The sequence below is a fragment of the Coregonus clupeaformis genome, chromosome 16 (assembly GCF_020615455.1).
Source record: "Coregonus clupeaformis isolate EN_2021a chromosome 16, ASM2061545v1, whole genome shotgun sequence".
NCBI lineage: Eukaryota > Metazoa > Chordata > Actinopteri > Salmoniformes > Salmonidae > Coregonus > Coregonus clupeaformis.
In genome coordinates, this window is record NC_059207.1 from 54443292 (window position 1) to 54456061 (window position 12770).

A 12770-nucleotide genomic window follows, 5' to 3' on the forward strand; every position below is an offset into this window, starting at 1 on the left:
TCAGTCATCTGAAGAACCTGTTTACCTCGGCTCCAGTGCTGGCTCATCCGGATCCCTCCTTGGCTTTCACGGTTGAGGTGGACGCGTCGGAGGCTGGGATAGGGGCTGTTCTTTCCCAGCGCTCGGTCACACCACCCAAGCTCCGCCTCTGTGCGTTCTTTTCGAAGAAGCTCAGCCCGGTGGAACGCAACTATGATGTGGGGGACCGGAGCTGTTGGCTGTGGTCCAAGCCCTGAAAGCGTGGAGACATTGGCTTGAGGGGGCTAAACACCCTTTTCTCATTTTGACTGACCACCGCAATCTGGAGTACCTCATGGTTTCACCCCGAAAGTAACGGGCAGGTGGAGAGAGTCAACCAGGAGGTGGGTAGGTTTCTGAGGTCGTATTGCCAGGACCGGTGGGGGGAGTGGTCGGTTTTCCTCCCCTGGGCAGAAATGGCCCAAAACTCCCTCCGCCACTCCTCCACTGACCTGTCTCCATTCCAGTGTGTACTAGGTTATCAGCCGGTCCTGGCACCATGGCATCAGAGCCAGATCGAGGCACCTGCGGTGGATGAATGGTTTCGGCGCTCGCAGGAGACCTGGAACGCTGTCCATGTTCGCCTGCAACGGGCCATCAGGCGGCAAAAGGTGAGTGCCGACCGCCACCACAGTGAGGCTCCGGTGTATGCCCCGGGGGACCGGGTCTGGCTCTCGACCCGAAACCTGCCCCTTCGCCTGCCCTGCCGGAAGCTAGGTCGGCGGTTTGTGGGGCCATTCAAAGTCCTGAGGAGATTGAACGAGGTATGTTATAGGTTACAGCTTCCTCCTGACTATCGTATTAACCCCTCGTTCCATGTGTCTTTCCTCAGGCCGGTGGTAGCTGGTCCACTCCAGGAGTCTGAGATACGGGAAGTTCCTCCGCCCCCACTGGACATCGAGGGGGCACCGGCGTACTCGGTCCGTTCCATCTTGGATTCGAGGCGTCGGTTGGGAGGCCTGCAGTATCTCGTGGAGTGGGAGGGGTACGGTCTGGAGGAACGGTGCTGGGTCCCTAGGAGGGACATCCTCGATCCCTCCATGTTGAGGGATTTCCACCGCAGTCATCCGACTCGCCCCGCGCTGCGTCCTCCTGGCCGTTACTTCCTCAGTAAAGTACATTTTCATAGAGTTCTGTGTCCTGCGCCTGACTTCGATCCACCGCATTACACTGACACTCGTGACATCATTATTGAATATTACATTTGTTTAACAATCTGCCAAATACTCCCGTAAGGGAGGGGTCACCAATAGGCGATGTGACACCTAAATAGGAATGTATTAATTCATTCCAGGTTGGAGGAGTTGGTCAGGAGACCAGAGGGTGGCACAGTTGAATAGTTTTCAGCCACAGTTGTGGGTATGGTTGAGCCCAGAGAAGAGGAAGCAATGAACATAATGTACAGCATCAAGTACGATGTTTGTGAGGCATTGTTGAGCTTCCTTCTCCTTAAAGACATAAAAAAAGACTGACCTATATCTGGTGTGATGATACAGTGTGGCGGTGTGGCAGCCTTTTTTCCAATGCGGTCATTGGTAATCCCAGTAAATCCCATGCCTGTTATTTTTGTTTATATATTGATCCTTTCCAGATGTATTGTTCCTATTGTATAGACCTGTAATTATTATTGAGAATGCATTTGGATTTATAAGCTTTTGACTAAATTATAAATTGTTCAAGTTGTAGAGTTGCCGGTTTCCAATTGATATGTTAAGTGATTGTGTTGGCACCTACGAAGGTGGTTTGAAATGTGGCTTGAAATATCAGATTCCATGTGCTTTTTGGCTGTTCAGACTGCAGGAAAAATAACAGATTTGAATCTGGGATTTGAGTCAATTCAAACTGCCAATGTGAACAAGGTTTAGTGTCCTACCTCCCATCGCTCTCTCTCTCCCTCTCTCTCTCTCCCTCTCTCTCTCTCCCTCTCTCTTTCCACCCTTCTCTCTCTCTCTCCCTCTCTCTCTCTCTCTCTCTCTCTCTCTCCTTCTCTCTCTGAGATAAAGCATACCACGTTATAATAACCAGGCATTCCAGAGGGTGTCACCCCAATACTAATTAGAGACCACAGAGGTAGAGGGAGATTTATGAATTCCCTATGTGTGTGCATGCTTTTAGAAAACAGTTACCAACATATAAAAAAATATATTAATGTTTTCATAAAAAACGTTATTTTAATGAGTAAATTAGTTTTGTTTCATCCTTCCACCAGACAATAGTCAGGGGAAAAGCCAGTCATTAGTTCTGAGATTCTGAAGTTGCTAGCCAAATGGGCCATTCTATTGGCATGGTTGATAAACGTACTGGTCGTCCGTTCTAAGACAAAAAGGTTGCTATGGAGGCTAACTGCTTCTCCTTTGCTAGCTAGCCAACTAAAGCTAACACACAGTCACACAAAGCAGCTGGAATGACAGCAAACTATGTGCATTTTTGTTTGTTTTACCTTTGTTTCTATTGCCATTTCTTTGGATATATCCATTATAATGATCCTGATAAATGAATTCGCCTGGCTCAGATAAGCTGTCATTCACGTCCGGACACGTTCATTGTCTATGGCATGGTGGAGATCGTAAAAGAAAAACAACTGCACAGGTTGGAGAAGCAGGCAGCAAGCTTCAGACAAATCCCAACTGTTGCAAACCAATTGCTAGGCTAGAAGCATGCGGAAATAATATCTAGACTGTTTCTTTATGAAGTTTATGAATTGCCTGGCTGGGGTGTGGGACAGTAGATGTGCATTGATAATTCAAATGGAACTGTTAACAGGCATTACCCGGGGATTGTGATGAATAACTCCCTGCTAACAACCAATCAGAATCTAGGATCCAAACAACCTGTTTTATAATTCATTATACCATGGCATTGTTGAATACTCATTTATGATTGGCTTGAAGGGCATTCTTGAGCGTGCATTATTTCCCAATAACGCACAGTATATCAGCACGGTAGAATTCAAATGAACAGTTCATTCTTACATGTTCTATTGCTGTGTTTAAAACAACTGGGAACTCAAAAAAAAACTAGCTCGTACTGGGGAAGACCTGAAGATCAGTGACGTCATGATTTGATCTCGTTCCCAGTTGTCTTTAAAGCACCATTAGTTTGAGCAGCGTTTGAAAGCAAAAGTCAAATTGAAAACATTAACGTTATTGGCATTGATGAATTAGATTTTCATAATAGTAAGCTAGGAGTGATGGTTTGGTTAGCTAAACTAGCAATTATGTTTGTTTGGTTACCAAGGCAACTACTGTAGCTATCTAGTAAACTTGCTACCTACTTCAGTGGATGTTGAACACATTTCTTCCTGCAAATGAACACATTTCTATCAGCAAATAGCCATGGTATAAAAGGGATAATCAACTCGGGGCTCTATGCGTTCTCTGGAAAATAATGCAACTCCGTGGAAGGTCAGTTCCACTCCGCTAGCATGTCGTGGAACACACCTTCCCATGTAATGTTAATGGGGCGCTAACATAGAATGTTGTAGTGTCATGTAAATGCTTGATAATGCAGAAACTTCAATTGACCAATTCTCTAAATACATGACTCCGTGCAGGACTGGGGGACTGGGACTCTGTTAATCTGTGTGTTGTGATTTTAATTAATGTAGTGACTCAAGAAGTGTCCGAGTGTTCGGCGTTTTGTTGGAATTGCACCGACAGCTAAACAGTGAGTCAAACATTAAGAAGTCAAAAGGAGGGTGGAGTGGGGACAACATGAGCACATTTTGTGTTAGCCAAACTGTGAATGAAATATGATAGTTTTTTATTATTTTGAATGTCATGCTTTTGCTAACACTTCCTTGGAACAAAGTTATCAAAAAAGAAGCTTATTTGAAAAAGTTAGAACATGTGACTGTTTTTTGTTCTTTTATAGAAACCACATACTTATTGTCCCCCCATCTCTATCTTTCTCTGTCTCTGTCTCTGACTCTCTCTTTCTCTTTCTCCCTCTCTCTTTCTCTCTCTCTCCCTCTCTGTCTCTCTCTTTTTCTCTGTCTCTCTCTCTTTTTCTCTCCGTCTCTCTCTCTCTCTTGGATAATAAAACAGCTCATCTAACAAGGCATTTCTCATGTTTAGCCAACAGCAAATAAAAACATTACATAGTCTATGCCTTTGCATTCATAAATGTCCATTACATTTTCGTATTTATGTTATGTATATTTCTCCTTCGCAAGGTTAGGCCCAACTCATACGACTCTAGAATATGAACACCAATGTGAGCCCCCTATCCTAGACTTTTCACCTCAGAAAAATAATTTAATTTCAGAAATATAGAGTTCACTGAAATATTATCGCTATGAGCACTACACTCCACTCCAGATCGTCTGTAGATATGACTAGTCTAGGCTCACCCCACCGAACCCTAAAGTGCAAATTTGATGTATGCATGTAAGCGGGCATACAGTGTTTCATCAGGAGAGTGCAGGATGAAAGACAAATAGCAGGGTTACTGTAACTCCAGTTGACCACAAGGAATGCAACCAGGCAGCGTGTACAGACAGGAGAGGAGAGGAGAGGAGAGGAGAGGAGAGGAGAGGAGAGGAGAGGAGAGGAGAGGAGAGGAGAGGAGAGGAGAGGAGAGGAGAGGAGAGGAGAGGAGAGGAGAGGAGAGGAGAGAGGAACAACATGTGATTCCACACAGAGAAGAGGATCGACAAAGGCTCCAACCCTGCTCCCTGTAGGCTGCTCATCATCATTCTCCTCTATGAAAGGAGTAATAGCAGTGAGGAGTAATGGGAGTAAGATAAGTATTTGAATGGGATTCAGTAGAAATTTTGAAAAGTATGAAACTGACACACAGAGAATGTTCTAATAACTTAAGAAATCAATGTACATTATTATGGTCCTTCTTCCACCTTGTATTATTACTGTATGAAACAAGGATTTAGTGACCCTTATAATAATTGATAATGACTGTAGTGTCGACTTAAAAGCAGTATGGCTTAATGGTGGCCATGTAGCAGCTTGAGGCTACTTTTTAACTTACATCTCCAAAGGGCACGAGTCACCCAGGATTATTACTTTCCCAGTGCAGTGTGATGTAGTGTACCCTCCCAAACAACCCAACCAACCAACCAACCAACCTACCAACCAACCAGCCAACTCTGTGGGTTCTGGCAACTGTGTCATATTTCTGTTGGTGAGGTTGGGTTGGTGAGATCATAATGGATATTCTGTTTTAGGGTCCTGACTGTTTTCTGACTCTGTGTGTGTCTGTGTGTGTGCGTGCGTACATGCGTTCATGCGTGCATGTGTCCGACAGAGCAGAGGACAATTACTTCCTAATGGTGATATTATCATGAACACATGAGGGTGCTGTTCTGCTTACAACGTTTGGGAAGTAGTGAGATAAGGCCAAGCGGTAGAATTACTAGAGCATTTTGGACTACAGTATAATTCTGCACCTGTTTTCAGCATGAAAACGGACTACTAAACTATAAATGGTCAAAAGAGTGGTCACACTTTACTTGTATAGTCCGGATTTTCCATCTGTAGATGCTCTACAGATGGTCATACTATCAACAAACTATGTTGATAAGTAACTGTTTGCTAAGGTTACGGTTAGGTTTAGAATAAGGGTTAGGGTAAGGGTTAAGGTTAGGATTAGGGCTAGGGCTAGGGCTAGGGTTAGGGTTCAATTTAGGGTTAGGATAAGGATTAAGGTTAGGGTTAGAGATAGGGTTAGTAGATAGTTGAAATGTTACTGATAGTCTGTACAGCATCTATCCGAATAAAAGTTCAAGGCTGCATATGTTTTAACTCTATTCTAAGCTTTTTATTTGCTTCTAAAAATGTGGTTTCCCCCCTCCAATAGCCTGGAACCAAATTTCTATTGCATATAAGCAACTGTAAACATCATATTTGTTTTTCAATACAACACATTGTAAGTGGACTACCTAATTAAGTCCCACCTTGTCTCAAAATGGAGCAGGATCATTGAATATGTCATGGTTCATCCTGGCCCGTCCTGAGGGTAACTTACAGGAACAAAGCTATAGCATGGTCAGTATTGTGAGGGAAGAGACCTTTTGAAATTAGAATAACCTTCTGCTTTCTCTATCTATTCATCCTCACACTGATCCTCTCATTTCAGTCTCCAGCCTGTCTGAAATAATCAGTTATCCACAGTAATTGCTGTGTGTCATGAACAGTGAGTTTCAGAGACTTTCAGTGAGTTACAGAGAGTTTCAATGAGTCTTGCACATCATGTCTAAACTAAACCAAGGTCCTGGCTCTGTGGTCACTGAAGATCCCAAGGCATTTGTGACAGTAGGGGTGTTAACCCCAGTGTCCCTGGCTGAATTCCAACTTGGCCCCTCATGTATTCTCATGTATTCTCAACCATATTCCCTGATAAAAGAAAGTTAAATGAACGAACCAGTGTTATTAATGTGTTATTATTGCACTGAGGCCCTCAAACCGCTCTGACATGCAAACCCTCAATGACTCCCGCTTTACTCTCTCTCAATTCAATTCAACGGGCTTTATTATCTCTCTCTCTCTCTCTCTCTCTCTCTCTCTCTCTCTCTCTCTCTCTCTCTCTCTCTCTCTCTCTCTCTCTCTCTCTCTCTCTCTCTCTCTCTCTCTCTCTCTCTCTCTCTCTCTGCCCAACGCTGCAGGTTGAATCCATTGCCACGATTTCCTGTCACATGATTCGAAATAGGATCCCCTGCTTGCTTTCTACTATCTCTCTTGTGTCTCTGTGTGTTTAGACCTGCCTGCCTTGGAGTTCACTTCACAGACTTTTAACGCGAACTTGGAACGACACCTCAACCCACACAAAAGGACTCGCCGCATCAGTCCGCATCAGGCTGCGTTCAGAGCAACAGTTCACCTGCGTCCGAAGTCCCGAACACGCTCTGCTCCGTTCGGAACACGACTGTACCCTACCCAAGACAAGTCCCGCTCTTTCTTTCTCAAAGACTTGAGCGATGGATTCATTTTTGACAATCACTACTGCCCTTCTACTAGTTGGGTTTCTATCTTCGACTGCTTCCAGACATTTCGACACTGGTAAGTTGATCAGAAACTTTTTCTGCTGTTTCTTCTCACAGTGTGTGTCTTTATCCAACACATCCGCTAGAAGAAGCCTTTAAAAGTTACGAGGTACGCTGCGTACTTTTTTGAGCCGGCTGAGAATTTCCTCGCAAGACGCTCAATGGAAAGATTAGGTTATTGGTGTGAAATTCTTTGCGGATGTAATTTATGACTGAATTTGAATACAATATGGTGCACTTATCGTAGCCTGGGAATATGCTACAATGCTCTGCACTTGTAGCATACAACAGAACATTACACACAAGTCTTTCTATGCGTCTCCCGACCTGTCTACCTGGCATGTTTTGTATAGCCTACTGTAAATCGTAGCAGATGCTGAAATGCTGCTGCTACCTGTCACTGGTTAAATTCAAAAAGGAACAATCAGCCCAAGTCCATTTTCTTATGACAAATGCTATTGTTGATGGCGCATTCTTATTGCCCACCACAGACGTTGTAGGTCATTGACTTTATTCTGAAATGTGTATAAATTATTCAAAATAGGCTACTCTAATAATATCCAATCATTGTAATAAAGTAGGCTAATAATGCAATATTGTCCAAGGTATTGGGTTGACAGTGGGCAAGAGTCATTGGCTGTTATTTATTGAATTCCTTATGAATGGGTTGAGTTGGCTACAATGTGGACACCCATCAGTGACACCTGGATTCCCCCGTCCAGAATATGAACTTGAAGCATTCCTTGTTATACACAGTCAGACGCTGAGACATCGACATGCCAACTTCAATCTATCTTCTGTATTCAGACTGAAAAACACAGATTGTAACACTGCAGAGAAATTACGCAAATCCCATGAAACTGTATTCCGTTTCAAAACGAGCCCCCCTTTTTAAGAGAAAAATAAAGAATTTGTTTGATTTTAATTTTTAATAATGATGACCACACAAACCAAAGTTCTGGTGCTGTAATTTGTGTTGTGTTTCATGTCTAAACAGCAAATCCTCCTGCTTTCCTGTTTATTTTTTTCTTTCTTAATTATACCTTTGATTCCAATGAGAGGTTTAACCATCTGGGCTACATATGTAAGTGCTCCCATGTGTACCTATGTATTAACACTGTAAACTATGGTATTCCCCCTTTTTGCCCTGCAATGGAGAGAGAACCCTAGTCCAGAATACTTTATTATGGCCTTAAGTATTCTGTATGTTAACTGTATAACATATATATACCCTCTGCATAATAGATATTGGGTATATGATCATAATTTATACATCCTTTGCATCTGGAAAATCTATTCTCTTTTCTGTTTTCTGTTGTATATTTGTCATAGAGCAACTCTGTGTGGTGATGCTGCTCTCTCTATTTTGGATGTTTGCCCCAAATACATTTTAGATCAAGTAGAAGAAACATTTCTGAGTGTAGACAACACGCACAGGCACACACACACACACACACACACACACACACACACACACACACACACACACACACACACACACACACACACACACACGAGTTTCCCGATGTGCCGCTCATACAAATTGAATTTATGCTGAAGTCAATTGCCCTTTCATATCTTGTCTCCTGAACAGTACAGATAGGGTTGTCATCCCTACTGTAACTATGCAGTAGGGCAGGGTTTCCCAAATGTGGGTGCACGTTTTGGTTTTTGCCCTAGCACTATACAGCTGATTCAGATAATCAAAGCTTGATGATGAATTGGTTATTTGAATCAGCTGTGTAGTGCTAGGGCATAAAACAAAACGTGCACCCAGGGGGGCCCCAGGACCGAGTTTGGGAAACCCTGCAGTAGGGCATTCCCATCGAAAAGGACCCATGAGCACCAACCTGAAGTTTATAAGAGCATATCAAATTAGGTGTCAAATGAAAGCCAAGAGTCTATATTTTTGGGAAATGAAGGCATAGATACATTTTACAACCATTTTCCATCTTAGAAATTAGGCATAAGTAAAGGCTTTGATTTCTGGATAAACAGAAGGAAAAGGGGTCTTAGAAAACATCTACCAGAAAAAGTCTTAAAATGGTATCAGAAATACACCAAAACACAATAATGTTGACGTAAACACCCCTGCCAACTAATAGCAACACTTATATTTAGTTTTGGAGATATTTACATTCTGTAAGTTTAAGAAATATTGCTTTGTGCCTTGTAATTCCGTTACCTAAAACCCACATATCTTTAAGATATTTTCGAATTTCTCTCCCTCATGAGGATGGTGGATAATGAAAGTTTACAGAAGTAACAAGTAATGGTAGACCTACCAATTAGTTATAGTGATTTTACTAGTATCAATTTGATGAATTATTTGTAACGTGTACGCTGGGAGACAGGAAGCAAGTACAGGGAGTGAATTTAATAATAAATGAAACATGGAACAAAACAAGAAACACGAGTAGCGTACAGACATGAAATACAGAAACAGAATGAATAATGCCTGGGGAATAAACCGAAGGGAGTGACGCATATAGGGGAGGGAATCAGGAAGGTGATGGAGTCCAGGTGAGTCTCATAATACCGCGCAGGTGCGCGTAACGATGGTGGCAGGTGTGCGTAATGAACAGTCAACTGGCGACCTCGAGCGCCGGAGATGGGGAGTGGAAGTAGACATGACATTATTATGTGATTAAAACTCGTAATTCCATTACCAAATTGGTAATGGAATTACCCAAAAAAACGGAATTGGCTACAATGGGAAATCATAATAGTCACAAATCTGCTAATGTAATCCCTTCCACTGGCATTATTGTTATGTTCAGCCGATAACTGTTTTCTCATCTCGTGGTCAAACCAAGAGTGTTAAAACTGTCTGAGTCTGGACAGTCTGGATTCTCCCTCTCTCTCTCTCCCTCTCTCTCTCTCTCTCTCTCTCTCTCTCTCTCTCTCTCTCTCTCTCTCTCTCTCTCTCTCTCTCTCTCTCTCTCTCTCTCTCTCTCTCTCTCTCTCTCTCTCTCTCTCTCTCTCTCTCTCTCTCTCTCTCTCTCTCTCTCTCTCTCTCTCTCTCTCTCTCTCTCTCTCTCTCTCTCTCTCTCTCTCTCTCTCTCTCTCTCTCTCTCTCTCTCTCTCTCTCTATCTCTCTCTCTCTCTCTCTCTCTCTCTCTCTCTCTCTCTCTCTCTCTCTCTCTCTCTCTCTCTCTCTCTCTCTCTCTCTCTCTCTCTCTCTCTCTCTCTCTCTCTCTCTCTCTCTCTCTCTCTCTCTCTCTCTCTCTCTCTCTCTCTCTCTATCTCTCTCTCTCTCTCTCTCTCTCCCTCTCTCTCTCTCTCTCTCCTCTCTCTCTCTCTCTCTCTCTCTCTCTCTCTCTCTCTCTCTCTCTCTCTCTCTCTCTCTCTCTCTCTCTCTCTCTCTCTCTCTCTGTCTCTCTCTCTCTCTCTCTCTCTCTCTCTCTCTCTCTCTCTCTCTCTCTCTCTCTCTCTCTCTGTCTCTCTCTCTCTCTCTCTCTCTCTCTCTCTCTCTCTCTCTCTCTCTCTCTCTCTCTCTCTCTCTCTCTCTCTCTCTCTCTCTCTCTCTCTCTCTCTCTCACCAGTTAATGAACTCCAAACTTGTAACACTTGTAACGCAGCCAGTCTTACATTCAAAACCTTTCATTGTGCATTCATTTTGTTTGTAGACATCTTTCACCACACAACCACTGATCCAAAATATAAGTTTACTGTGAAATATAATGATACAGTAGGTATGTATTGTAGTGGTCCTGTATGTGGCTCAGTTCATAAGAGCAAGGCACTAGCAACACCAGAGTTGTGGGTTCGATTCCCACTGGGGTCACATACAAAAATGTGTGGACTGTTGTCATTTTGGATAAAAGTGTCTGCTACGTAAATGGCATGTATTATGGTATTACAGTACTGTATTGGCCAATGTAATTTTAGTAAAGCAGTGTGAACCTTCCCCCCATCAAAAAGACCCCATCAACTTCATTTTGGGGACATGTTTACTGTATAGGGGATGCATTTCTTTCTTGTTTTTTGACTTTTGGGAGTATTTGTGTATTGGTATTGTATTGATATTGTATTACTGCTCTATAGGAGCTAGACATCTTTGAATCTTAATTCGGAGCAGATATTTAACAGAGGTTTTGGAAAACGTGGTCACATAAACACCTGAGAGACATTTGACCGTAATTCCTTTACCAAAGTTTACATTTGCACAGTTCTTCCATTAAATTTGTTTTTGTACATTTTTCAGTGGAAATTGTTAAAAGTAGTCCTTGTGCATAAAGTTGTATGGTTTGTTAAACTTTGAAATCAATGTTTTTTGGGGCATAATTCCATTACTGTAGAATTGCCAAGTACTTATAGCTGCAGGCTTACTGTGTCGTAGGTGTTGAAGGGAGATATATAGCTGAGGCTTAAACACTAATCATCATCTCTGCCTCCTCTTCACACTTACTGCATCCCAAATGCCACCCTATTGCCTATACAGTATAGTGCACTTATTTTGACCAGAGCCCAATATGCCCTGGTCAAAAGTAGTGCACTATAACGGGAATAGGATTCCATTTGGGACGTAAACATTGTTTTTCAGAGCTGAGTGTCTTTGAGGGCTTATAAACGGGCCCAGCCGCTTGGACTCCCACATACCATTCTCCTCTCTAACCAATCAGGGGCCCAGCTCAGAGAGAGAATGTTTGCTTGGCAGCCGCAGAGACACTTGACACTCGTACACACAAATGGAAGTTGTTTCATGTCAAAGCTGTAACAGTGAAGGTGCAATTGAGTTGTGCTGAAAGCTGAAAGCCGGTAACGTTTGCTTTCGCGGTGTGTGCGTGTGTGTGCGTGTGTGTGTCGGGTCCTGTGAACAACCCGGAGCCGGTTAAACTGCAGTTAGTATTCTGTTGTTGACGTTTGTGTTCGGGGGATTTGTGATGGCCTTAACGTTTTGGAGACTGTTGCCTTTTGGCCCACAGCACAGTTATGTATAGGAGTCCTGCTGACTGACTGCTTCACATACTGCATACCCTTCTCAAATCAGACTGTGGAGGTTGTGTGGCGTAAAATGCTGGAAAGAGTAGCGCTAAATGTTGACACATACTTGTTTTAGCACTACAGTAATACTATGTGGAGGCATTACTATCTGTGCCGAGCAGTGTTAATTTTGGGACTTTTTTTTTGTCTTAGTCATTTTGACACAAATATCATTAAGTCTTAGTCACATTTTTTGTCATTTGAATAATGATTTAGTCTAGTTATTGTCAAAATGATGAAAACAGTGGGCCATTTTATTCAACTACATGCCCTTTCATTTTAGTCACATTTTAGTCACATCACATTTGTATTGCCTCATTAACCTATAGTAAACATAAATCACTGACTTCCATGTGCACAAACATACATAGGCAATTTTGTGCAGATGAGGGATATACATTTTAAAATAAAGTATACATCCATTTTTCTTTCTTTCTTGTCCTATCATGATGGAACGGTCCCTAACCCTATACCCTAAACACCCACCTGTGCGACCCATACACCAAAGAGAAGTCCCCATCTGTTTTATGGCCCTGCTGTAAGTTGCCTATATGCAGCCAAAACAGAAAGATAAATTTGGTCAGAGACCTACTAGAGCAGCACTCAAGATTCTGAGCCTGCCTGGCAGGGTTGGTCCTACAAAGCGAGAGCCCCCTGATGGGAAAGCATACTATACAAGGAAATTCTCAAAGCTGCTAATGAGAACCTTGACGACCTTGTACCTAGCCGGTGGGGATTCCGGTGGGGTACCCCACCCAGGTAGTGGCAG

The 12770-nt window shown here is 42.9% G+C and overlaps 1 protein-coding gene across 1 annotated transcript in view; it reads left to right on the forward strand.

The window, feature by feature from the left end:
• Positions 1–6740: 6740 nt before the first annotated feature.
• Positions 6741–12770, forward strand: part of LOC121584623 (kremen protein 1-like) — a 110391-nt gene continuing 104361 nt past the window's right edge. Inside the window, exon 1 of the mRNA XM_041900618.2 lies at positions 6741–7031. Within this exon, the coding sequence (XP_041756552.1) occupies positions 6950–7031 (82 nt within the window). The 5' untranslated portion in view covers positions 6741–6949. The remainder of the gene's footprint in view (positions 7032–12770) is intronic.